This window comes from Dasypus novemcinctus, chromosome 28 (assembly GCF_030445035.2).
Source record: "Dasypus novemcinctus isolate mDasNov1 chromosome 28, mDasNov1.1.hap2, whole genome shotgun sequence".
Taxonomy (NCBI): domain Eukaryota; kingdom Metazoa; phylum Chordata; class Mammalia; order Cingulata; family Dasypodidae; genus Dasypus; species Dasypus novemcinctus.
In genome coordinates, this window is record NC_080700.1 from 27886019 (window position 1) to 27908988 (window position 22970).

The 22970-nt window shown below is 45.6% G+C and overlaps 1 protein-coding gene across 11 annotated transcripts in view; it reads right to left on the bottom strand.

The window, feature by feature from the left end:
* Window positions 1-445: 445 nt before the first annotated feature.
* The window catches only part of RPS6KA2 (ribosomal protein S6 kinase A2), a 507583-nt gene continuing 485058 nt past the window's right edge, over window positions 446-22970 (bottom strand). For 6 of the 11 annotated variants that reach the window (XM_071212530.1, XM_058289676.2, XM_071212529.1 and 3 more), the window contains 7 exons: window positions 22342-22431; window positions 19453-19611; window positions 17660-17821; window positions 14373-14449; window positions 11659-11776; window positions 8402-8539; window positions 446-4434 (listed from right to left, as the gene is read on the bottom strand). In XM_071212530.1, coding sequence (XP_071068631.1) covers window positions 4309-4434; window positions 8402-8539; window positions 11659-11776; window positions 14373-14449; window positions 17660-17821; window positions 19453-19611; window positions 22342-22431 — 870 coding nt within the window. In that variant the 3' untranslated portion in view covers window positions 446-4308. Of the gene's footprint in view, window positions 4435-5999; window positions 6777-8401; window positions 8540-11658; window positions 11777-14372; window positions 14450-17659; window positions 17822-19452; window positions 19612-22341; window positions 22432-22970 lie in introns of those variants that run through there. The other 5 variants (XM_058289677.2, XM_058289678.2, XM_058289679.2 and 2 more) reach the window with 3 other exon arrangements.

Sequence of the window (22970 nt, forward strand, 5' to 3'; positions counted from 1 at the left end):
CCTTGATTCTAGCCCAGTGACACCTGCATTAGACTTCTGACCTACAGAACTGTGGTTTTATGCATGCATTTGTAGTAATTTTGTCACGGCAGTAATACGAGGAAACTCATACATCCCGGATGCCAAGTCTTCTTTTTTTTTCCCAACTAGCATTTTTTTTCTGTTGGCATTTCCTGAGCACTCCTTGGGTATAGTTGGATGCACACTTCCTTGTATGTTTATTGTTAACCCTAAAATTCTCTCAGTAGTTTCCAACATTCTTGTCTCTACAGTGAGTCTAAAGGATTTCAGGAAGAGTCCCTTCAGAGATGCAAATCAGAAAATGATGGCATTTTATAAACAAGAACAACAACAACAAAAAAGGTGGGTATGGGATACTTGCTGACACATGAGCTGGTTAGGAATTAACCAAATGGAAAGAAAAAATTAGGTTGGGGAGCCAAAGACCGGTGGTGTAGATTTTTCTTTTAATTTTTAAATTTCTGTATAAAGAAAGGGTGGCGTGCCAGGGCCAGGTGACAGAGGACAGGAGGAGGTACAGCAAGGATTGTCCCCAGCAGCCCACCCTTGTGGCCACCCGCTTCGTGACACAACATGGCTGCCACTGTTCCCACCAGCGCCCCTGTCCCACGCACAGCTGGGCTTCATGTGCGGAGGACCCACAGCACACGCATGGGTTCTCACTTCCCAGGGGACCATCGCTCCGGGGGATGCTCCACCTGGGCAGTGGAGGCTGGCAGCAGCTCTAAGTGCAGCGGAGTAAGAAGCTGGTTAGCAAACTACCATGAACAATATAGAAAGTCCAAAGGGTATTGTTATGCTAGAAAAATATTACACTTCATAAAACCCATGTTTATTCAAAAAATCGATTCAGAAAGTCTGGAAAGCATAATAAATATCTGTACAGAGGCTGCCCATCTCAAACACAAAATACAAAGCGTGAACATAAAAATGATCTGTAAACATAAATGCTGAGCTTGTAAACAAAGTGCTGAGTCATGGTATCTAGGTAGAAAAGCTTGTTAAATACTAACCAACGCCCATCTCCAGAGTCCATTGTTTCTCTATAGCCAAAAGGAAGTGAGGGTAACTCCCATGTGGCTTCCTGACGGCTAAGTTACACTCAATTTCATCTCCATTCTTTTTTTTTTTCCTTATCCGGGACCTAAATTGTCCTTAGCGTTCTAGAATGTTTGTGACTCTTTGCAAGGGAAAGGGCAAGAAAACCACGTCGGAAATAGAATGGAGCGCAAACCAAATTTTATCATGTGCTTGAGACTGTCGGTTAAGCGGAAGGTGAAAATCCCAATGTCCAGCAACTTGTAAGAATAACACCATTTAAGGAACAATTTGTCCTAACGTTAGGTACTGCTATCACTTAAAAAGTCAAACCAACTTCCAAACATCAACACACGCAGAAGGAGTTTAAAATGAAGTACAACTCGGACCTAAGGATACGTGAAATCCTTGCCTCTTGCCCGTGTTTTGATTTTGTGGGTCGAATCTGGCAAAGCTCTCAAGTGGACTGGATCAGGGATTTCGCCAAAGCAAGAGTGCTTTCAGTGTCAGGTGAAACTGCTGTGAACTGACGCGGTGGGGACACTCTGCGGTGGGTGAGGAAGCCTGAGATCGAGCGCTCAGTTTTCTCTTTACAAATTCTACAGTTTTTATGACCTCGAGGGGGATAAGAGTATATGTGGGAGCAGGGATAGCTATTTAACTTCTTGTGCGGTGATATCATTTGTGCAAATCAAGTTGAGGCTTTCACTAATTGTGGAGGTGCAACTGTACAGGTGAAAAGAAAAGAGTGGTAATACCTTCCCTTTATACATAGACCACTGCTTATAAAGCACATTCACTCGCTATTTCACTTACTATGTTTGAAAGCTCATTTGAAAATATCATATCCTAACTTTAAGCTGGCTTTCTGTTGAAGGATTTCAAGTATCATTTCATTCTAAATCAGGGTAGGGAAACAGAGGTATTTACAGACATTCAAGTAGAGTTGGTTCAGCAGAGTCGGTGTTAGCCAAAGTTTTCTTCCGCTGACATGCATCAAAATATAGATGTTCAGGACAGGATTTGGTGCTAAGTCTTAGCAATCTCTTTGGAGTTCCTACAGTTCAGAATGTAAGGCTGCACGAGTCTGCATAACTAAAAAGACGATGACCTGCTGTAATTTAAGCACACACATATAGACTATTCTATGACCGCTTTCTCAGTGATGCTTTCTCATTTATTTCTCTAAGTTCTCTCTCCTTCCACCTAAACGCATGGACTCGAAATGAACAAACATGCAAACAAAACCCAGGCCAAAGCTCTGGCCAGGTGACGGATGAAGCTGCTTGCGTAACAAATGTAAGATATAATAATGACTTCTGTTGATTTCTAGGAGGGCGAAACCTAGGACTTAAGGGCTATCCCATTTTCCAGAAGTTTCTAGTAAGAAATGAAATAACTGAGGGCTGAAACAAAATGCCTGGAGGGTGGAAGTCATTTTAGCCATGGGAGAAAGCATTTTCTATTGAGAAAAATATGAGCAGTGCCTTCTGGGCTCTATGGGAAAACAAGTGCACAGAGGGATGCCCCTCCTGTTCTTTTATTGTTTTTGTGGTTTTCTGGAAAAATAAAAGAGGCTTCGTAGAATAATTAACCGTTCTCAAAGAGGTTTATACGTGAATGTCAGAAAACAATGAGACCATGTCAAGTATGTTAAGTAGCTAGGGTTTAGAATGCAGCACTTCTTGCTAAGTGGGGTACTAGAGGGAATTTAGGTGGCTAGAGAAAAGCAACGAAGAGATGCAGCCTTTTTTCGTGAAAACCTGGCAATACTCTAACAGGTGCCTCCTTACCACCTCTCACCAGCAGGACAGCCCCTGAGCGCTGCTGCAGACAAACGAGTCAAGGGGCTAAGTGCAAACACGTCCCCCAGCGCCAGCCTGGTTCGGTGGGGGCTCTCTCTGACCTTGACCCCGGTGGGTGAGAGGGAGCTCCCAGGGGTCCTCAGGAAATAACCACTCCTCAGTTTAACCAGGAAAAGCCCATCCAGGGCGCCCACCGCTCCTGTGTGCACAACTCACCAAGTAAAAAAAAAAAGAATTCCATTTCGATGGTGGAAATTGCAGGTATCAACTGAAAAACAGATGCACCCAACAGAAACATCCAACGCCACGCCAATCACTCCCTCTGCAAAGTGCGTCACTAGTTAATCGTGCCTCGCTCTGCACCCCTAACCCCCCGCCTCCCTGCTGAGGGCGCTGGAAGGGGGGCCCCCCCGCCTGAGAAAGGCACAAACCCAGCCGGCCGAATTCCACAGGAGGCGGCAAAGCTCCAAAATTTTCCATATTCACAGTTTTTCCCGTGGACCAGACAAATGAAAGCGAGCATGGCGAAATCACTACTTTGGGGGAGCGTGTACAAAGCTGACAGAAGAGCTCAGGCAAAAGCTCCAAGGGCTCCAGTTTGCCTGGGTGGCTGCTTAGAACCAGGGCGAGGCCAAGCTGTCCCCCTCCAGGGGAGGCTCAGGAAGAGGGTGGAGGCTTTAGCTGGCCTCCACCCAGGGACATCGCCTCTCTCAACTCTTGGAACTGTAGACATCAAGGCCCCAGAGAGCCCGATTCTTGATTGCGCCCTTTTCCCTCCATTCAAACTGGTGACGGGAGAGAGAAGACACAGCACCTCTGTAAAAAGAGGAGGGCAATGAGAGAACGACTCTTTGGATTACTCTGGAACGGGAGCAGGCATCTACTTCTGGAGGAGGTGGTGCCCACTCCATCCTTCAGCCCCCTGGAAATGCCAGGAACCACTGGCGTCCAGCCCCTCATCCAGAAGGTTCTGCCATGAGCTGGTGCATCTCACGACGGATGGTTTCTTACCATCATTAACCAAGCCGAATGTTGGGAGTCTGGCCAAATGACCGGCTTCACAATGGGAAACCATATCTTTCCCCATCAAGAGAAGCCGTCCTGTTTAAAGACCTAAAAGATTCTGAAAGAACCCTAACGGGCTTTTCCCTGTGGATCTGAGGTGAAGCGAATTCATTTGGTTTTGCTCAGGAATGGGGAAGGGGAAACATAGGCGAGGTTGGCACAGCGAGGTTGTAAGAAGTCACTGGGTCGGGATCCTCTCTGGGTCCGACCGAGAAAACACGGGGAGAGCACAGGCTCATCCTGCCTTTGCACTGGACTCCTGGTCCTCTCGGCGACGTGTGTGTGTGTGGGGCATGCCAGTCCCCTGCTGCGTGCCCAGAGGATGCTCTGCAGACGGGGGAGCCGTGGGCAGGGGACCGGGGCCGCCGCGGTGTGCCTGCTACAAGCGGGTGGACGTGAGCCTTTTCATGCCCCTGCGCTGGGCCAGGTTGGATGATAACACGGGCTCCAGTCTGGGGGCCTGAGGTGTTCTGTTTAAAGCAAAGTAGGTGGCGGCCATGGCTCCCTGTAAAACAAAGAGGAACAGTGAGGGGCGGCCGAGACGCGTGACCCCCTGGTGTGGGAAGCTGGGGTTACTGGGCCTCCCTGAGCCTGCGTGAAAAGGGAGGAGATGAGACTTTCCTTGGGGAGTTACTGGAGTATTTTTTCCTTTTAATTTTACTCAAATGTTTCCCAAGTTTACAAATAGTCTATACTCACCAAAAAACTCCTTCCTTCCCCTCCGCCCTCCTCCGCTGGGAACCTCTTAATCTACTTTCTGTCTCCAGAAATGTCTATTTCTAGACATTTTAAATAACTGAAATCATGGAGTATTTGTCTGTGTGCGCCCGGGTATTTCACTCGGCTTGATGTTCTCAAGTTCATCTATTTTGAAGCATGGGTCAGAACTTCATTCCTTCTTCTATTTGGAGGTACCGGGGATTGAACCCAGGACCTTGTACATGGGAAGTATGACTGAGCTACACCCACTCCCCAATGAGAGTTGGTTTTTTCATTCATTTGCTTGTTTTTAGGAGGGATGGGGGATTGAACCCAGGACCTCGTACATGGGAGGCAGACACTCATTCACTTGAGCTACCTCTGTTCCCCTTCATTCCTTCCAATGGGCGAATAATATGCCACTGTATGTACCTCATTTTGTTTATCCATTCATCTATTGAGAGGCACTTGGGTTGTTTCCATCTTTAGCTACTGTGACTAATGCTGCAGTGAACACTGGTGTACAAGTATCTGTTGGGGGTCCCACTCTCAGTTCTTTCGGGTGTATACTTAGGAGTGGAATTGCTGGGTCATATGGTAATTCTCCATTTAACTTTTTGAGGATCTGCCATATTGCTTTCCATAGTGGTTATGCCATTTTACATTCCCACCAACAATGCACAAAGGTTCTTATCTCTCTGTTTCCTTCCCAACACTTGTTCTTTTTCATTTCCTAAATAATAGCCATCTTTGTGCATATGAAGTGGAATCTCATTGTGGTTTTGATTTGCATTTCTCTAAAGGTCTGTGACACTGTGCATCTTTTTCTTTGAGTGCTTATTGGCCATTTGTCTGTCCTCTTTGGAAAAATGTCTGTTCAAGTCCTTCATCCATTTTTTAATTGGGTTATTTGTCTTTTTTTTTTGGTTGTTGAGTTGTCAGAGTTCTTTATTTGCTCTGAACATTGTACGCATATCAGATATATGATTTGCAATGATCTTCTCCCAGCCTGAGGGTTGCTTTTCACTTACTTTATCCTGGAGTACTATGTGAAATAAAATACATGGTGATCTTGGTGCAGGGTCTGGCCAGAGTAGAGCCTTCATAAATAATGTGGATTTTAATTTTTATCCCTTATCCATCTACCATTCTGGGATCAGCTTCACATTGTGTTTCTAACTCGGGGATAAATATTTTAAACAAATCACATAATCCCTTGTAGACTGTCCACCAGATCTATTCTGGGTGGCTTGCTGGGTACATAGTTGCATACTCATGGCAGATGCTAAGGTTTCGTCAACCTTGAGCTTAGTCTTGGATGAACCTGGTGTTTTTATTTTCTATCTGCTAAAAGAAATACTGTACAATGGGTTGGCTTATAAATAGGAATTTATTGGCTCATGGTTTCAGGGGCGAGAGGGCTTGCCTCCTTCCAGGATCAGGAGCATCTTCTGGTTGGCAGGCGATCTTCAGAGTTCCTTGGTTTTGCCAGTACATGGCAGTGCACGTGGTGGTGTCTTGGCTTTCTTTATAGGGTTGGTTGGCTTCCAGCTTCTGGTTGCTCACTGTGGCTTCTTCTCTGTGGTCTTCTCTATAAGGCTTCCAATATTAGGATTAAGATCCATCCTGATTCAGTGGGGCTACATTTTAATTGACGTCACCTCATCAGAAGGTCCTATTTACAAATGAGTTGACACCCACAGGAATAGATTAAGATTAAGAACATGTTTTTCTGGGGTACATAACTCGGAGCCACCACAGTCTACCCTTCGGACCCAAAAAAGACCTTTTCTTCCCACATGCAAAATACATGCATTCCACCACAACATCCCCCAAACCTGAAGCCATTTTAGAACAATGCTAAATCCAAAGTCTCATCAAAATCAGTTACGGGTGTGGTCCGTCCTAGGGCAAAACAGGTTTGCTTAACAACAGGAATTGATTGGCTCACGGTTTCAGAGGCTAGAAGGCTTGTTCTTTCCTGGGGTCAGTATCTTCTTGCTGGCCGGCCGGCTTCGGGATTCCTGGCTTTTCTGTCCCATGGAAATGCACATGGCAGTGTCTTCTCCTTTCACTTCCAGGTTCCATTGCGTCCTGGCTTCTGGCTGCTCCCCTGGGTCTCTCTCTCTGTGGCCTTCTCTGTAAGGCCTACAGCAACAGGATTAAGACCCATCCTGACTCAGCTGGGCCCCACCTTAACTGAGGTAGCCTCATCAGAGATTCCTACTTCCAATGGGCTCATAACCAAAGGAAAGGGTGAAGGTTAAGAACATGTGTTCCTGGCATCCGTAACTCCAAGCCACCACACCCATAGGGCGGCTCTTCAACTTTGGGATGGATCTGGAATTCATCAGTCCTTACTAGAAAATCCTTAGTCCTGAAGAGCTGGGGACAGTCTACCTTTCTCAGGAGAGGGGTCCTACCCAGAACACGGTTACCCTGAGATGAATACTGCTCTGAATGTGAATCAGAATTTCAAATGAGATTTTGAACAGGGTTTCTGTCGTTCAACTTAGTAATTTACCACGGGCTCATGGTCTCGACATTCTATCAAGATGAATATACAGGGGCCACTGTAAAAGGCAAATGTGATGTCTCTAGAAAGACTCTACAGGATACTACGTAATACTTCGCTAAGCAATACTAGTATGCTAATACTGTTATTACCAATTGAACTGTAGAAAAGACTAATTTTTAATCCATCCAGGGCAGATCCTGAAAGCAGGAAATCTGAAATCTCATGCTGACAGTCCTTCTCCACAGATAGCCCTAAGTTGCCATCACCAAGTGAAGGGACTGGTACATGGGGTAAAAACTACTTGTTGTTCCAGCATAGACCCTCCGTTCCCCTAACCTTTAATCAGTTAATGTAGGTGAATCTGAATAATGTTCCATTGCCACTGCTTTGCTGGAGAGAAGTTCAAAGACCAATGAGTCCTGTGGCTCAAAAAGGTTCCAGAAATAATCGTTGTTACTACAATGTCCAAAAAAATAAGGTATTGGGGAGTGCCAGGTGGCAAAAGTCTATCATAATACATTAAAAATTTTTAATCCCTGAAAATTAGACATTCTTGCAGATGCCTTGTGTACCGACTAGGTGGTATATATTCTGAACACTTCTGTTTCCGCTATAATCTTATATCTCTTTCATGGTCTCCAGGCTTCAGAATCCCTGCCATTACATAGTACTTGCAGATGAATAGATAATCTAAGTTAAGAGGTAAAACTAGATTCCACATTGCACGTGCCATAGCAAACTTTTTTTAGGAAAATTAAGAGAGAGAACAGTGGTCTAGACTAGGGATTAGGAAATTACGGCCTCTGGGCCAGATCCAGCAGCCACTGGCTTTTGTAAATAAAGTATTATGGGAATACTGCCGCCCTCATTTGCTGATACTTGCTTATGTATCATCTGTGGCTGATTTTACGTTACAACAGCAGCATCGAGTAGTTGCAACGAATATGTCTGGCGTTCAAGAGCCTAGAATATCTAATGTCTGGGCCTTTACTGAAAGAGTTTGCAGATCCCTGCTCTATAATTAAAGGAACTTTGAGTGACACAGTCTTGTCATCTCCCTTCTTTGCTTGTGCCCTCCCCTCACTACTGAAGGTGTTAAGGTATGTTAAGAGAAGTTGTAACTTACACAAATAAGAGTTTTGTTTGTGATTGTACGTGTGTGATGAAATGCATAAATATAAATAAATCAAGGGATGTCTACTGGTCCTGCTACTGGTTTCCCTCCCCACATTTTCTCATGGTGGCTTGCTGGTACCTTCACAAGATGAACATCTTGTCGGCTGAGCTGGTTTTGGGATAAGTACTCTCTGTTCACAATCCATGGGTGTTTGAGCACTTGTACCGCGGTCAGGCGCTGATGGGGGTCCACGTGGAGCATCTTGGACACCACATCCTGTTAGGGAAGGCCAGCGAGAAGAGACGAAGGGAAAATAAACAGGTGTTGGGTCGGAGAGCCGCCCTAGCAAAATTCCTTTTCTCCCTCTTACGGCAGAAGCTAGCCATTGTTCAGACAGTAACTCTGCATTTTGCTGTCCAATGTTACTTTCAGGTTTATAAACGTAAGAGTGCCTTTTTTTTGTTTGGAAGGAGGTACCAGGGATTGAACCTGCGACCTCGTACATGGGAAGCGGGTGCTCAACCACTTGAGCCACAGCCGCTCCTCTGAGCGGCTTTCAAGTGTGAATGATCACTGTGATGGTTAGAATCCCGCGCCGACATGGCCAGGTAATGGTGCCCGGTTGTTTGGTCAAGCAAGCACTGGCCTGATTTGTACTGTGAGGACATTTTGTGGACTTAAATGATCAGTAAGTTGACGGCTTCTATGGCTGATGATACTACAATCAACTGAGGAGGTTGCCTTCAGCAATGAGAGGCATCTCATCCAGTCAGCCGGAGGCCTTAAAAGGAGAAGTGATGATTTCAGCAGTCAGAAGAGAGAATTTGCATCTCTACTTCAGCCAGCCAGCTTCTCCTGGGGAATTCATTGATTAAAGCCTTCACTGGGGTTCCCAGTTTGCAGCCTGCCCTATGGAATCTGGACTTGTGCATCCCCAAGGTTGCATGAGACACTTTTATAAAATCTCATCCTATTTACAGATATCTCCTGGCAATGTTGTTTCCCTAGAGAACCCTGGCTAATATAATCACCAATTGAGCAGTTAGCCTCAAGCTTATATCTCTTTAAAGATTTTATGTCTAAAGAGAAATCCAATGTGGAAATGTTAAATGATATGTGTCAATTACTACACTATTGTTTTAGTAAAAATGATCTGCTTCCAAACCTGAAAGCATGAACATCTCACAGATATAGAACAATTGATAACAATGCAGCTAGTTACATTTTTGTCATTACTATCCACAAATATTTACTACAAATAATCACCAGTCATGGAATCCACAAACTGTAGTCATCATGTATACCCAGTGGGCTCCTGTTCTATAAAGGTAATTTTCATATCTGATAGTAAGGTTATAACAATAAAAATTCCTAAAATTGGTTTAAATATAGAGCTCTACTTTACTGATTTACATTTGCAAAGTATTTCACAAAAATATCTTGATATAATTGATGTAACTGCTCTTATGCATCATTATAATCATCCTTGAGGTAAGTAAGGAGAATATTATTTTCCAGATGAAGCAATTAAAATTTATAATGATTAATTGTCCGGTGAAGCTCCAAGACCAGAATCCATGTTCTTCCCACTAGCCTGTTCTCCTTCCTTTAGCATTCTCACCAGGTTTAGAAACGAAATAAGGGAAGCGGACTTGGCCCAGTGGTTAGGGCGCCCGTCTACCACATGGGAGGTCCGCGGTTCAAACCCCGGGCCTCCTTGACCCATGTGCAGCTGGCCCATGTGCAGTGCTGATGCGCGCAGGGAGTGCCATGCCACGCAGGGGTGTCCCCTGCATAGGGGAGCCCCACGCGCAAGGAGTGCACCCCGTAAGGACAGCTGCCCAGCGTGAAAGAAAGTGCAGCCTGCCCAGGAATGGTGCCGCACACATGGAGAGTTGACACAACAAGATGACGCAACAAAAAGAAACACAGATTCCCGGTGCCACTGATAAGGATAGAAGCAGTACAGAAGAACACACAGCGAATGGACACAGAGAACAGACAACTGGGGGGGGGGGGGGTGGGGGGAGAAGAGGAGAGAAATAAATAAAAAAAAAGAAATGAAATAAAATGAATTAGGGTCTGTGCACAATGTGAAGCTGAATTACTCAGTAGAAATTCTGTTCAGAAACCAGAAAAAAGAAATACTATGTACTATCATAATATTATTTCTCTATAGAGAAATCCCAGGCCTTTTAATATGTAATAACATGAATTTTGTTAACTGCTTGAAATAAATATGCCCTGCAAGTATTATTGTTTCTACTTTCAGGTATAAAAATGAAAACAAAGAAAACTTTATGGACTTGCTTGAGATGTTATAGTCATGGCCTTAAATGAAGATGTACGTTTTTATACAGTAAGTGCAGGAAGCTGATGAGAAAAAATACAGTAACTAATAGGCTTAGCCTATTTTTGGAGGATCGGAGGTTTTGTTTTATAACAACACAGAGAAGGGAAAAGGCACAGGGCAAAGGAGGGAGAGCGCCATAAGGAGGCAGCAGGGACCCGTGAGGAGAGGTTGAACAAGTTGGTGAGTAAACTGGCAAAGCCACAAAGCCCTCTCGGCAGAGCAGTGATCCTGCTGAGGATGCCTAACCTTGACCTTCCTTCTTTCCTAACACCTTCTTCCAGCTCCCCCAAATAAACCACCTCCCAAATAAAGCAGCAACCAAGGCCATGTCACTTGCTCTGCTTTTTGTGGAACCCAAACTAAGACAATTCGTGTACTCATGTAGAGATAGAGGTGATATGGGGAAGGAAGCACTGGGCATGGCAGGGCCTGACACACGGGGGATTAATGTGCCATGACATCTTCTCCACCATCGTCTCGGCCATCACTGCTGCCGTCACCTCCATCATCACCACCATCACCTCCACCGCCATGGTAGGAGGCCACACAAGCAATGGCAGAGCTGGATTCAGAATCTCAGATCTTCTCACTCCCTGCTCTTCCAGCCCTTCCACAGTAACACGGAAATGCACAGATGGTGATGGATCTTAATTTACTATTGGGTTAGGGAAGAAGCTGATGAGGTCAACTCTAAAGACCAAGATTCTGATGGTCAGAAGAAATGAGACTGGGTCACAAATGATGCAGACGAGCAGAGAAGCACCGATGCAAAGTGTTTAAAGATACGGGATCTACACCCCTGTCCTAGCACTTGATTTTATCTGGTTGCAAATAGTCAGAGCAATTCTTTTGCAAAATCACTTAAAACTTAGTAAATGTGAAAAGTCCGATAAAACCATTTTGCAAATAAAAGTTTTTAGCTGAAAGGTTTTTAAAAAAAGTATAATTTTATGAAAGGTCGTGTCCTAACTTCCTTACAAATACATTGGGTTTTTATACTATTGCCATACTAAGAAGTAAGAATATTGAGAAATATACTCACCTTTGCTGCATCAGATATTGAATCCCAGTTTCCTCCAGACAGGGCATACTTCCCACTGCCAATCCTTGCCAAAATCTCCTCAGGAGTATCATCTGGTCCATTTGCAAAAGGAGTAAATCTGTGTAATGAGAAAATTTACCTTAGTGAGCTTCCATTTTATAATCTAAAATAAAATTAAATAACACCACTTTATGGTTAGAAAGAATAGCTATTTTCTTTCTCTTCTTATAATCCACATCTGTTGCCTAAAGATTCATAATTTAATTCCTAGTGCTATATCCATTTTTTTACACAGTCAAAGCTAGCAGTTGATAAGACAAATGAAGAAAGCTGTGGGGATCCCACAAATCAGCCTTTTTGGGACCATTTCTGGCTTCCCTGATGATTTCTGTGGTGACAGAGATGGGTAGGGGTAAGAGCTACAGGTTTGAAGTCTGAGAGATCCACGTTTAAGCTTCGGGTCTATTACTATTTCAGTTTGCCAAAAACTGCCAAAAGCAATATACCAGAAATCGGTTGGCTTTTGCAACAGGGATTTATTATCTTATAAGCTGACAGTTTTAGGGCTATGAAAATGTCCAAATCAAAGGTTCAATCAGGAGATGCTTTTCTCCCTGATGACTGGCCATTGGCGATCCTGGACTCCCTTGTTACATGGCAGGCACATGGTGGCATCAGCTGGTCTCTTCCTCTTCCTCTGGGTCCATGCTTCCTGCTTCATGGCTTTCTCTCTGTTTCTATGTTCCACTGATTTCAGTATCTGGCTTCTGGAACTTTCTCTCTCAGCTTCTGGGGGTTTCTCTCTGTGTCGCTCTCCATATTCATCCCGTTTATAAAGGATTCCAGTGAAAGGATTAAGATCCACTCTGGGCTATGCCTTACTGAAGTAGTCTAATCAAATGACTGTTAACTGAAGCTCATCAAAAGGTCCCACCTACAAACTTACAATAGGTTCACACCCACAGGAATGGATTAATTTAAGTACATAATTTTCTGTGGTCCATTCAGCATCAAACCATCACACCAACTCTGGGTTCTTTAACAAATTACTTAATATTTGTTACTAGTGCCTCTGTCAAAAAATTGATAATGCAGTATACTCACAGGACCCTATGAAGGTTATGTGCATGAATACATATAAAATGCGAGGCACAATACTTGTAGTAAGTGTTCAATAGATTTTCATTTCATCATCCATTAACATAAATCAGGGCATATAATGCATGCTTTCCAAGAACAGGAATTACGTGGGATTCTCACAGCACTTCCTTTAATGGCAAAGGTTGTGACAAAGTAAATATCAGAGGAATGACAAAGAATTGTATTGTGTGATATCCGAAGGAGACTGTGAGCTTTTCCTTTGTTATTACAGTTCTCCAAAACAGTCCCAGGTCCACGAGGTGCTCTCCTCTCATTGTGGACATTATTTACCAATTCATTATGAAATACCTCATTATGTTCTCCTAGATAAAATAGATCAGATAGTCTAGGGTCCTTTGATGCCACCACTAAGTATTAAGTGAACTCAAAGATTCTGGGAACCTATGGATCTTTGAGGAGCACAGACCTCCATGGCTGGAAGGAATCTTCACTATCACCCAGTACCCTCTTCTCACTCAAAGGGTGACCACAGTGAGGAGGCTGACACAGCGAAGTGACTTAACCCAGAATTCAGAGCTAGTGAGTGGTAGGACCCAGCCTAGAATTTAGATGTCCAGATTTCAGATCCAGTCTCTGGATTTTCTTCTGAACCCCCAATTTTCTTCTCCCAATACACTGGACCATATATAACTGACTGCCAAGAAAGCAGTTATGGAGCCAGTGACTGTCCTCTTCAAGGGCACTGTTAGGTCTTAAAGTCTATGGCTTCTTCTTGGCTCAGATGATGCTTTTAAGGAACGGATGGTACTTGCTTTTAGGAGAGTGGCATGGTACAGTGGAGAAAATGTGAATTGCCTAGTCAAAAGGCTTGGATATTTTGCTTATTAGCTAGCTCCAGTTTTCTAATGATGGGAGATACATATATTTTTTTAAAACAATGAATGGCTAAATTTCTTATTTGTTTAATTGTCCTGAAAGTGACTATGGTGGTTTGGAACTGTAGGTACCCCCAGAAAAACATGTTCTTAAACTTAGTCCATTCCTGTAGGTGTGAACCCATTATAGGACCTTTTGATGAGGGTAGTTCAGTTAAGGCATGGTCCACCTCAATCAGCATGAGTCTTCATCCTATTACTGGAGTTCTTTCTAAGAGGATGACATTCAGACAGAGAGAGAGAAAGCCAGAGGGGAGCAGCCAGAGGCTGAACATCAGCGGAACCAGGAAGAGAAGGGTGAGCCCAGGAGATGCAGCCATGTGTCTTGCCATGTGATGGAATAAGGACCAAGGATCGCCGGCAGCCAGCCCCAGATCGCCAGAGTCCTCGAGGAGATGGCATCGCCCTGGTGACACCTTCATTTTGGACTTCTCCTAGCCTCAAAACCATGTGCCCATACGGCGTCCGTGTTTAAACTGACCCACTCCCTTGGCTCGAGCAGCCTAGGGAACTAAACCGGCAATGATGGCATTTGGAAATAATTCACTCGAAATGTGTGTTTCCAAACACATGGCTGTACGGATGTCCACATATGGCCATCCCGGGAACCACTAAGGGCTTCCGCCTTATCCTTTCTTTGCCCGGATCGCCAACACCTAATCTGAGGATGTCCATTACCCCGCCAGCATGGTGTATAAGAGGATCCCCAAACTCCAGACGTCACACGCTGCGTCATAACCTTGGCGCTTCAGGACCTAGAGGAGAAGGACAAGAGAAAGATTGTACTTCACTAAGAGAACCCACGACGGCAGGTTCCCCCAGCGGGGCCCAGAAGCAAGGCAGTGCAGGGGGCTGGGGGCGGCAGTGCCATTTCTTCAGGGAGGCCTTCCTGTGTGAATGCAGAGCCGAGTCTAAGGCACTGCAGCAGGATTCCCAAAGGCCATCGCCCGTACCAGGAGCCACAGCTCTTGCCGCAATATAGGACGGAGAGACCAAAAAGGAGGGAGTTTGATTCTGAAGGCAGAAGAATCTTTTTTTTTTTAAAGATCATTGGTATTCTTTTTTTTCCCAGCCCCCACCCCTGCCCTGTTGTTTTTTGCTGTGTCCATTCGCTGTGTGATTGTCTGTATCTATTTCTCTCTCTCTCTCTCTTTTTTCCTGTCTTCTCATCTTTCTCCTCTAGGGTTCAGAGAAATTCGATCCTGGGGACCTCTGATGTGGAGAGAGTTTCCTTGTCAATGGTGCCACCTCAGTTTCTGGTCTCTGCTGCACTTCACTTTGACTCTCCCCTTGTCTCTCTTTTGTTGCATCATCATCTTGCTGCGTGACTCACTTGCGCTTGCACTGGCTCACTGTGCGGGCACTCACATGGGAACTTGGCTCACCATGTGGGCCCTTGCATGGGCACTCAGCTCACTGTGAGGGCACTGGCTCGCCACCTGGGCACCCAACGGGCACTCGGCTCGATGCGCGGGAACTCAGCTCACCGTGTGGGCACTGGCTCACCACACAGGCACACTTTCTCTTCTTTTTCACCAGGAGGTCCCAGGGATTGAACCTGTGTCCTCCCATATGGTAGGCAGAGCCCTATCACTTGAGTCACATCTGCTTCCCAGAAGAATCTTAATGCATCACAGGATTGCCTACTTTAAGAGAGGACAACCCTACGATATAGTTACAGTTGAGTAACAATAAAGAACATGGCATAAATGCTCAGAGGATCGTCAGTGATCAGATTTAGCCTTGGACATGGATTCTGGAGACCTGAGTTTAACTGCATTAGGCCTGAGAGCAACGATCCACTTTTCTTCCTCTCTGCATCTCTGAAGCTGCGGACTTCCTATGACACAATGGGAGTTCAAAAAAATCACGTGGAATTAATTAGATGTTTGCTGGTCGAGTCCCAGCATCACAGGTCGCAAGCTGAGTGATCTTCCAAAGTCACTTAAACTCCCTTTTTTTTTTAACCTAAGAAACATGGCTACTATTATCTATTCTGTCCACATAACCCAGTTTATGGGAATAAAAATGAAAACTACTGGTAAAAGTGCATCATAAATGGTAAAGAAATTTAACAATGTAAGGCATTTTATCACCAGTGAAATCAATAATATCAATATTAATGTTGATCAAAGAAGGCTTTCAGAGAGGCTTACTGCCACTTTCTAAAGGGGGCACAGGCACTCTTCTAAGCTGGGGCCTCTGGAGAGCCTGCTGCTGGTCTCAGCACATGGCCCCAGCCTGGGTCTCCACCCTTCTCGTGATAGGGCACACACAATCACCTTGCTGGTAGTCAGTGGCCTCGGGTTTCCTTTTTTTTTAGGCTTAGCTACTTACATTTTATTTATTTATTTTTTAAAAAAGATTTCTTTCTTTCTTTTTTTCTCTCCCCTTCCCCCCCAGTTGTCTGTTCTCTGTGTCTATTTGCTGCATCTTCTTTGTCCGCTTCTGTTGTTGTCAGCGGCACGGGAATCTGTGTTTCTTTTCCTTGCGCCATCTTGCTGCGTCAGCTCTCTGTGTGGGCGGCGCCATTCCTGGGCAGGCTGCACTTTCTTTTGCGCTGGGTGGCTCTCCTTACGGGGTGCACTCTTTGTGCGTGGGGCTCCCCTACGTGGGGGACACCCCTGTGTGGCAGGGCACTCCTTGCGCGCATCAGCACTGCGCATGGGCCAGCTCCACATGGGTCAAGGAGGCCCGGGGTTTGAACCGCGGACCTCCCATGTGGTAGACGGATGCCCTGACCACTGGGCCAAGTCTGCCTCCTTGGGTTTCCTTTGAAACAACTCACAGGCCAACCAGCAGATGTCAGCACGCCCGTCTTTTGGGACTTCATAGTTGCTAACATGAGGGCAATGCCTCCTCCGAAAACAGTCTTGTCAAGAGTCAGAAGGATCCACCGGAATCCAGTGTTGATTTTCATTCCTGATCCCTGCCTTCTTTCTAGCACCTGTTCACTTTTGGTGGCTTTTCTGAAACAGGTAGAAGCCAGATTTATCTTCACACATATCTCAAGGACCAGAAAACAATGGAAATCATCTCAGAGGAGAAATGTAGAATATGCCTCTTGCTGGGATTTTCTAAGATGAGGGAGCAGAGTGCCCTTTGGATTTACTGGGAGCTTCCATTTGCAGATCACTGCAAGCTAACAGGGTGAAATCTGATAGCTGCTGAGGTGGAAAACAATCTGGAGCAAGAGTTATGATACCAAGTAAGTCCGTAAAATTGTCATCTCTTGCTGTGCTGTTATAGAAATAGTTCTGATGGCCCATTAGTTCTGTTTCCATGCTTTGTAAAGAAAGCAGTGGCATTGTTCCTCACTGTAAGTCATCACAAATATGCAAATTTGATCAAAATGGCAGTCTTACCTGAAAAGGTAATCATTTAAACATTTTCCAAAACAGGAAAATAAAATGATGAAAATGACTTTTTCATAGCAAAATCACTGGCTGAGTCAAGTTCTCATTTATATTCCCTAACACTATTGCTGAATGTAATCAAAATGCCTCTACTATGCCAAACCATCCAGGTCCTTTTGAAAGTGGGAGAAGACTAGTTGCTCTCTTCAAGGGATTGAGGGCTTCTGTCTTCCCACTGTGTTTTTTTTTTTTTAAGATTTATTTTATTTATTTATTTCATGCCCCTCTGCCCCATTGTTTGCACTTGTTGTATCTGTTCATCTTCCCTGTTCCTTTAGGAGGTATTGGAACTGAACCCAGGACCTCCGATGTGGGAGGGAGGCGCCTAATTGCCTGAGCCACCTCTGTTCCCTGCTTTGTTGTGTCTCTCATTATGTTTTTTCTCCTTGTGTCTCTTGTCGCGTCAGCTTGCCGCGCCTGCCCATAGCGCCAGCTCACTGCCTTCTTTAGGAGGCACCAGGATCCAAACCAGGGGCCTCCCATGTGGTAGGCAGGAGCTCAATCACTTGAGCCACATCTGCTTTCCCTCACTGTTTTAAGAGGTCTTACCTCGGGGGCCACAAAGTTTGCCGTGTAGCAGGGGGTCATTAGCAGCCCGTTCTCGGCTCGCAGTTGCTTGGCAAATCCAAAGTCACAGATCCTGATGGATTCGGGATTTCCAGACTCGTCCATATACAGTATATTGCTTGGCTTCAGATCTCGATGGACAACCTGGACAGGCAGGAGTCATCACAACAAAGGACAGAGGAGGAGAGGAAGGCAAGGTGAGTTAAGAAGGTAAGGCATTAGAGTAGAATTCTTTATTCTGAGCGGCAGGTGAAACAGCCATATAAAATGGGACGCTATATTCCTTAGAGTGGTTCTGTCCTCCCTGCTCTCTTTCTCTCGCATGGCTCACTCAAGTCCAGTGACCCAGCATTGACTCCTTTTACTGTGGATCAATATTTGAGTCAACAAATAATCACACACCTATCCAAGTTGAGAGCAGAGGGTGATGGCTTACTGGGGCCATTACATAAAAGGAAATGTTGTGGTGGGTTCAGATAATTTGAAATATAATTGTTTTTAAAAATTACATTCATTCATTAAGTATTTGCTGTGTGCCTACCACGTGCCAAGCACTGATAGGTGCTGGGGATGCGACAAGGTGATGACGCGTGAAAGAAACTGACAGCAGATGACTGCACAGAAATTCTAAAACGGCACATGGGGCATGGCAGGTGCTCTGAGCAGGTGCCATGGGTGGGATGCAGTGAGGGCAGGGACAGAAGCCACTTCAAAGCAATGCAGCTCTTTAGGGCAAAAACCAGTTTCTTCTGAAGGGGACAAAGAGGCCTATTGTAATAGCGTAGGGGACAGGTACACTTTTGTAAAGGCCTGAAACCTGAACATCTAAATTGTCCTATTAAAATCCAGTGACAGGATACGAGAGGGAAGTTAAAAGGGCAGACTGGGCCAATCAAGGTTGGTGTGCTGAGATCCCAAAGGCAAAAGAAAGGAGATATTTTAGTTTCAGTCCCATGACCTCCCTGTACTAAATATAAGCAAATCTGCAAAAAGCATGGTTCAGAGGGCTTCCTTCAGAGTGCTCTAGGAAAAATGGAAAATTCTTAATACTGTCAGCCCGGCAGGCCATCACCGAAAGGGCCTAATGTGTGATCCTTCAAGAATATTCTATCCCGAGATGAGTACGTTTTAAAAACTGGAAACAATGCACACGCCACCGGCCAAGAAAGTTGCCTGCTTCCTGGGAAATGCTGAGAAGAGAGAAAGGGGAGGGGGAAAGGTTGTTTGATGCATTGTGGTTAAGCACGTGAGTTCTGGAAGCAGGTTGCCGGGACCTGAATCCTGGCCGTGCCACTGATTAGCTGTGCAGCCTTGGACAAGACACCTAACCTTGCTGTGCCTTACTCTCCCCATCTGTAACATGGGCATAATGGGATTAAAATAATGAAAAGCTGAGAACAGCCCCCGGAACATGGCAGGGGGGGGGCAGCTAGGTAATCTTACCTCGTATTATCATTTTCCTCTACGGTGTTTCTGTGCCTCAGCTAATAATCGATTGTAAATATGGCAAGTAATGAAAATCCTGACATTGCCCCAAATATTTCTTGATACCGAATGGTCCGGGTAAGTTTAATTTCCTTGCCTGTCTCCCAGATGCAGCGATGCGTCCGACTGATTGACCCAGGCACGCAGGTGCAGGAGGGAAGGGCTGTGATTTGGAAGGAACCCGAGGACAGCCTTGGTGCCCTGCCCGTGCACCTGCAGCTTTTTGGTGCCAGCAGGTCCCGGGCCTTGGGTGGGACCCTTGGCCACGGGCGCGGCAGCGCGGCTCTTACCCCCTGGGAATGCAGGTAGTCCATGGTCTTGGTGATGGTGCACAGCACGTCGCTGGCCTCACGCTCCGAGAAGTACCTCTGGCGCAGGATGCGGTCCAGGAGCTCCCCGCCGCGCATCAGCTCCATCACCAGGTACACGTACTTCCCGTCGTCATAGACCTGCAGGACCCGGGAGAGGAGGGCGAAGGGGCTCAGAGGGCAGCCGGGCACCACGGGGCTGCCCTCCCGTCGGAGGTGGGGCAGCTGGTGAGTGTCAGAGAAGGGAACGGACACCTCCACCTACCACATGGGAGGTCCGCGGTTCAAACCCGGGGCCTCCTGACCCATGTGGAGCTGGCCCATGCGCGGTGCTGATGCGCACAAGGAGTGCCGTGCCATGCAGGGGTGTCCCCCGTGTAGGGGAGCCCCACGTGCAAGGAGTGAACCCCGTAAGGAGAGCCACCCAGCGTGAAAGAAAGTGCAGCCTGCCTAGGAATGGTGCCACACACATGGAGAGCTGACACAGCAAGATGACGCAACAAAAAGAAACACAGATTCCCATGCCACTAACAACAACAGAAGTGGACAAAGAAGAAGACGCAGCAAATAGACACAGAGAACAGACAACGGGGCGGGGGGCGGGGAAGGAAGGAGAGAAATAAATAAAAAATAAAAAAATCTTAAAAAAAAAAAAGAAGGGTAACCCTACAAAGAGCCCAAAAGGCTCCCACAGGGAGGTCCTGGGATTTCCATGTTCACCTGGGAAAGCTTTAGAAAATGAGGGATTGGCCATTCCAGTCTTACCAGAGGTGGCTCGCCTTAGAAAAAAAAAGAAACCCAGCTTCACAATCAACTGATGAACAGGGAAGAGTCAGCGTGGCCTGCAGGGCTAAGAATGGCTTGTATCTGTTTCAAGCTGAAGTGAATATTCGCGTGATACTGCCCAAATATTTAGAAACCGGAGGTAAAGCTATGTAGATATTTAAAAATGTGACCGTTGGCACATTGCCATGCAATTACGCTGTGTGTATGTTACTAGAGTAAAAATAAAAAAAAACCCCACACACATAGGACTGTACAATACAGTAAGCCCTATTATAAATGATGGATTATAGTTAATGTGCACAATTATAAAAATGTTCTGTGATGAATTGTAACAAATGTACCACACTAAAGCAAGGTATTAATAGTAGGGTAGTGGGGAGCAGATGGGGCTCAAGTGGTTGAGTGCCTGCTTCTCATGTATGAGGTCCTGGGTTCGATCTCTGGTACCTCCTAAAAATAAATGAAAAAACCAACTCTCATTGGGGAGCAGATGTAGCTCGGTGGTTGAGCACCTACTTCCCATGTACGAGGTCCTGTGTACAATCCCTGGTACCTCCTAAAAGAAAATAATAATAATATGGGAATTCTGTATTCTATGCATGATTTTTCTATAAACCTACAACTTCTCTAATAAAATAAGAAAGGAAAAAGGTGCATATTTAATCTTGGGGGGATCCTGTTACGATGCAGATTCTGATTTAGTAGGTCTGTGCTGCAGCTTGAGCATCTGCATTTCTAATAAGCTTCTAGGCTACTATTCCACAAACAGGAGTTCAGACAGAGCGTGGAGGCAGAAGCCACAGAGGTAGTTTTTAACCACATCAAAGTAGTGTTTTCTTCTGGAAAAGCAATTGATGAAGATCGCTTTTGACTGTACTAGCTTTGATCCCATGAACTTAAGAAAAACCAAACCCTGTGACTAATTTGATCCCACACTTGTGGACTGAGCTCCAGGTGTATCTACCAAACAGTCAGCGTCGGGGAGCCCAAGGGCCCATCCAAAACCCGGGGCCAGTGCTTGATGTGAGCTGGAGCAAAGGACATAAATGCAATTATGTCTTTTAGCTCACAAATTTTCAGGATGAATTACTATAATAATTTCCCTGATTTTGAACTTACTAAAAGATGTAAAACTAGTATTGGTGTATTTATTTCAGACTTTCTGAACACAAACACTATTTCTGAAAATGTCAACACAATGACTTCCATTGATTAGCAACCACTCGTCTCAACTACAATACTTAGGGAGTTTTCAGATTAGCCGATTTCTGTTTGCAGATACAAATGAACGACGGAACGGCAAGAAGATGGAATGTGAGAAACGGAGGTAACTGTAATCTAACATGAACCAAAGCTCGGCTTAATTGTAAGCTTTGTGAAAGTACTTCTTTCACATTTTCCCCAGAGCTTAAATGGCATCTTGAAGGCCTTTTATTCCGGGAATTTACCAGATCCGAAGGGAATGGTGGTCCCATAGCTTTCAGGCTCTGGATTCATGATCCTGGAATCATTCTGGAGTTAGGGCATGGGGGAAAGCTGTAGTAAACTCTTCTTCCCTCTCTCCCTGACCTCAAACCCCGCAGCCCTCTACGTGATGCTGCAAGGCTCTTCCCGCCTTGCCCAAATGTGGGGGTTCTTACTCCCTTCCCTGACCCCCAGGGACCCTGACCGCCCACCACCCAACCCGGAAATCCACCAGCTGGACTCTCCCAGGGGATGCACCACTCGCCTCCCCAATCTCTTGCCCGCCATTTCTGTTAGATTGAAAAATGCCAATGGAAACGAGTATGTCTCAACTATAATTCACACCAGTGATTTTTCCTCATTTACACCTGCAAATGATGTGATTTGGGAGGAGTGGGAGGTGCTAAGTGATATGAATAAGCGGAAAGTTAGGCCAACCAGCTACAAAGCGAACCCGAGGACGCACGAGATAGCAACTGGCGCCGGCAGATACCCTAGCCTTCAGTGAACAGTTGCTGCCATCTGCAGAAGAAATGCGTGCCCTAAATGGTCGCTTTTTTGGAGCCAGTTGAAGAAACCCAAAAGCAGAAGCGACATCATTGGTGTGTGAACCCCACTTACGTCTTTTAGGGTGATGATGTTGGGGTGCTGGCCGTATCTCAGGAGAATCTCGATCTCTTCCGAAGGGTCTCTTTTACTCTTGTCGATTATCTGGAACAAACACGGGAGGTGACAATGAGAGGTTGGCTTTCAGATGGTGTCCTCTGGCTTGGACCTTTCCTGGAGTATGGGTTTGAATAATGTCTGGCCCCCAGCTGCCCTGACCTCATGCCTCCCCCTTTTTCTCCACCTTCACACTTGTAGCAGTTTGATATGGTTATGAATTCCAAAAACAGATATTGGATTATGTCTGTGATCTGGTCTGTACCTGGGTGTGATTAAGTTATGATTAGAGCTTTGATTGGGCCACATCATTAGGGCGTTGAGTCCTCATCCCTTGGTGGGTGGAGACTCACAGATAAAAGGCATGGCAGAGGACAGAGGTGAGGGGTTTTGATGTTGGGTTTTTGATGTTGGAGTTTGATGCTGAAGCCTTCAGCTGGAGCCCCGGGAAGTAAGCACACAGAGGAAACAGAAGCAAGCCCCAGGAAGGAAGGAACCCTGAACCCAGAGAGAAGCAAGACCCAGGAAGCCTGAACCCTCGCAGACATTGGCAGCCATCTTACTCCAACACATGGAAATAGACTTTG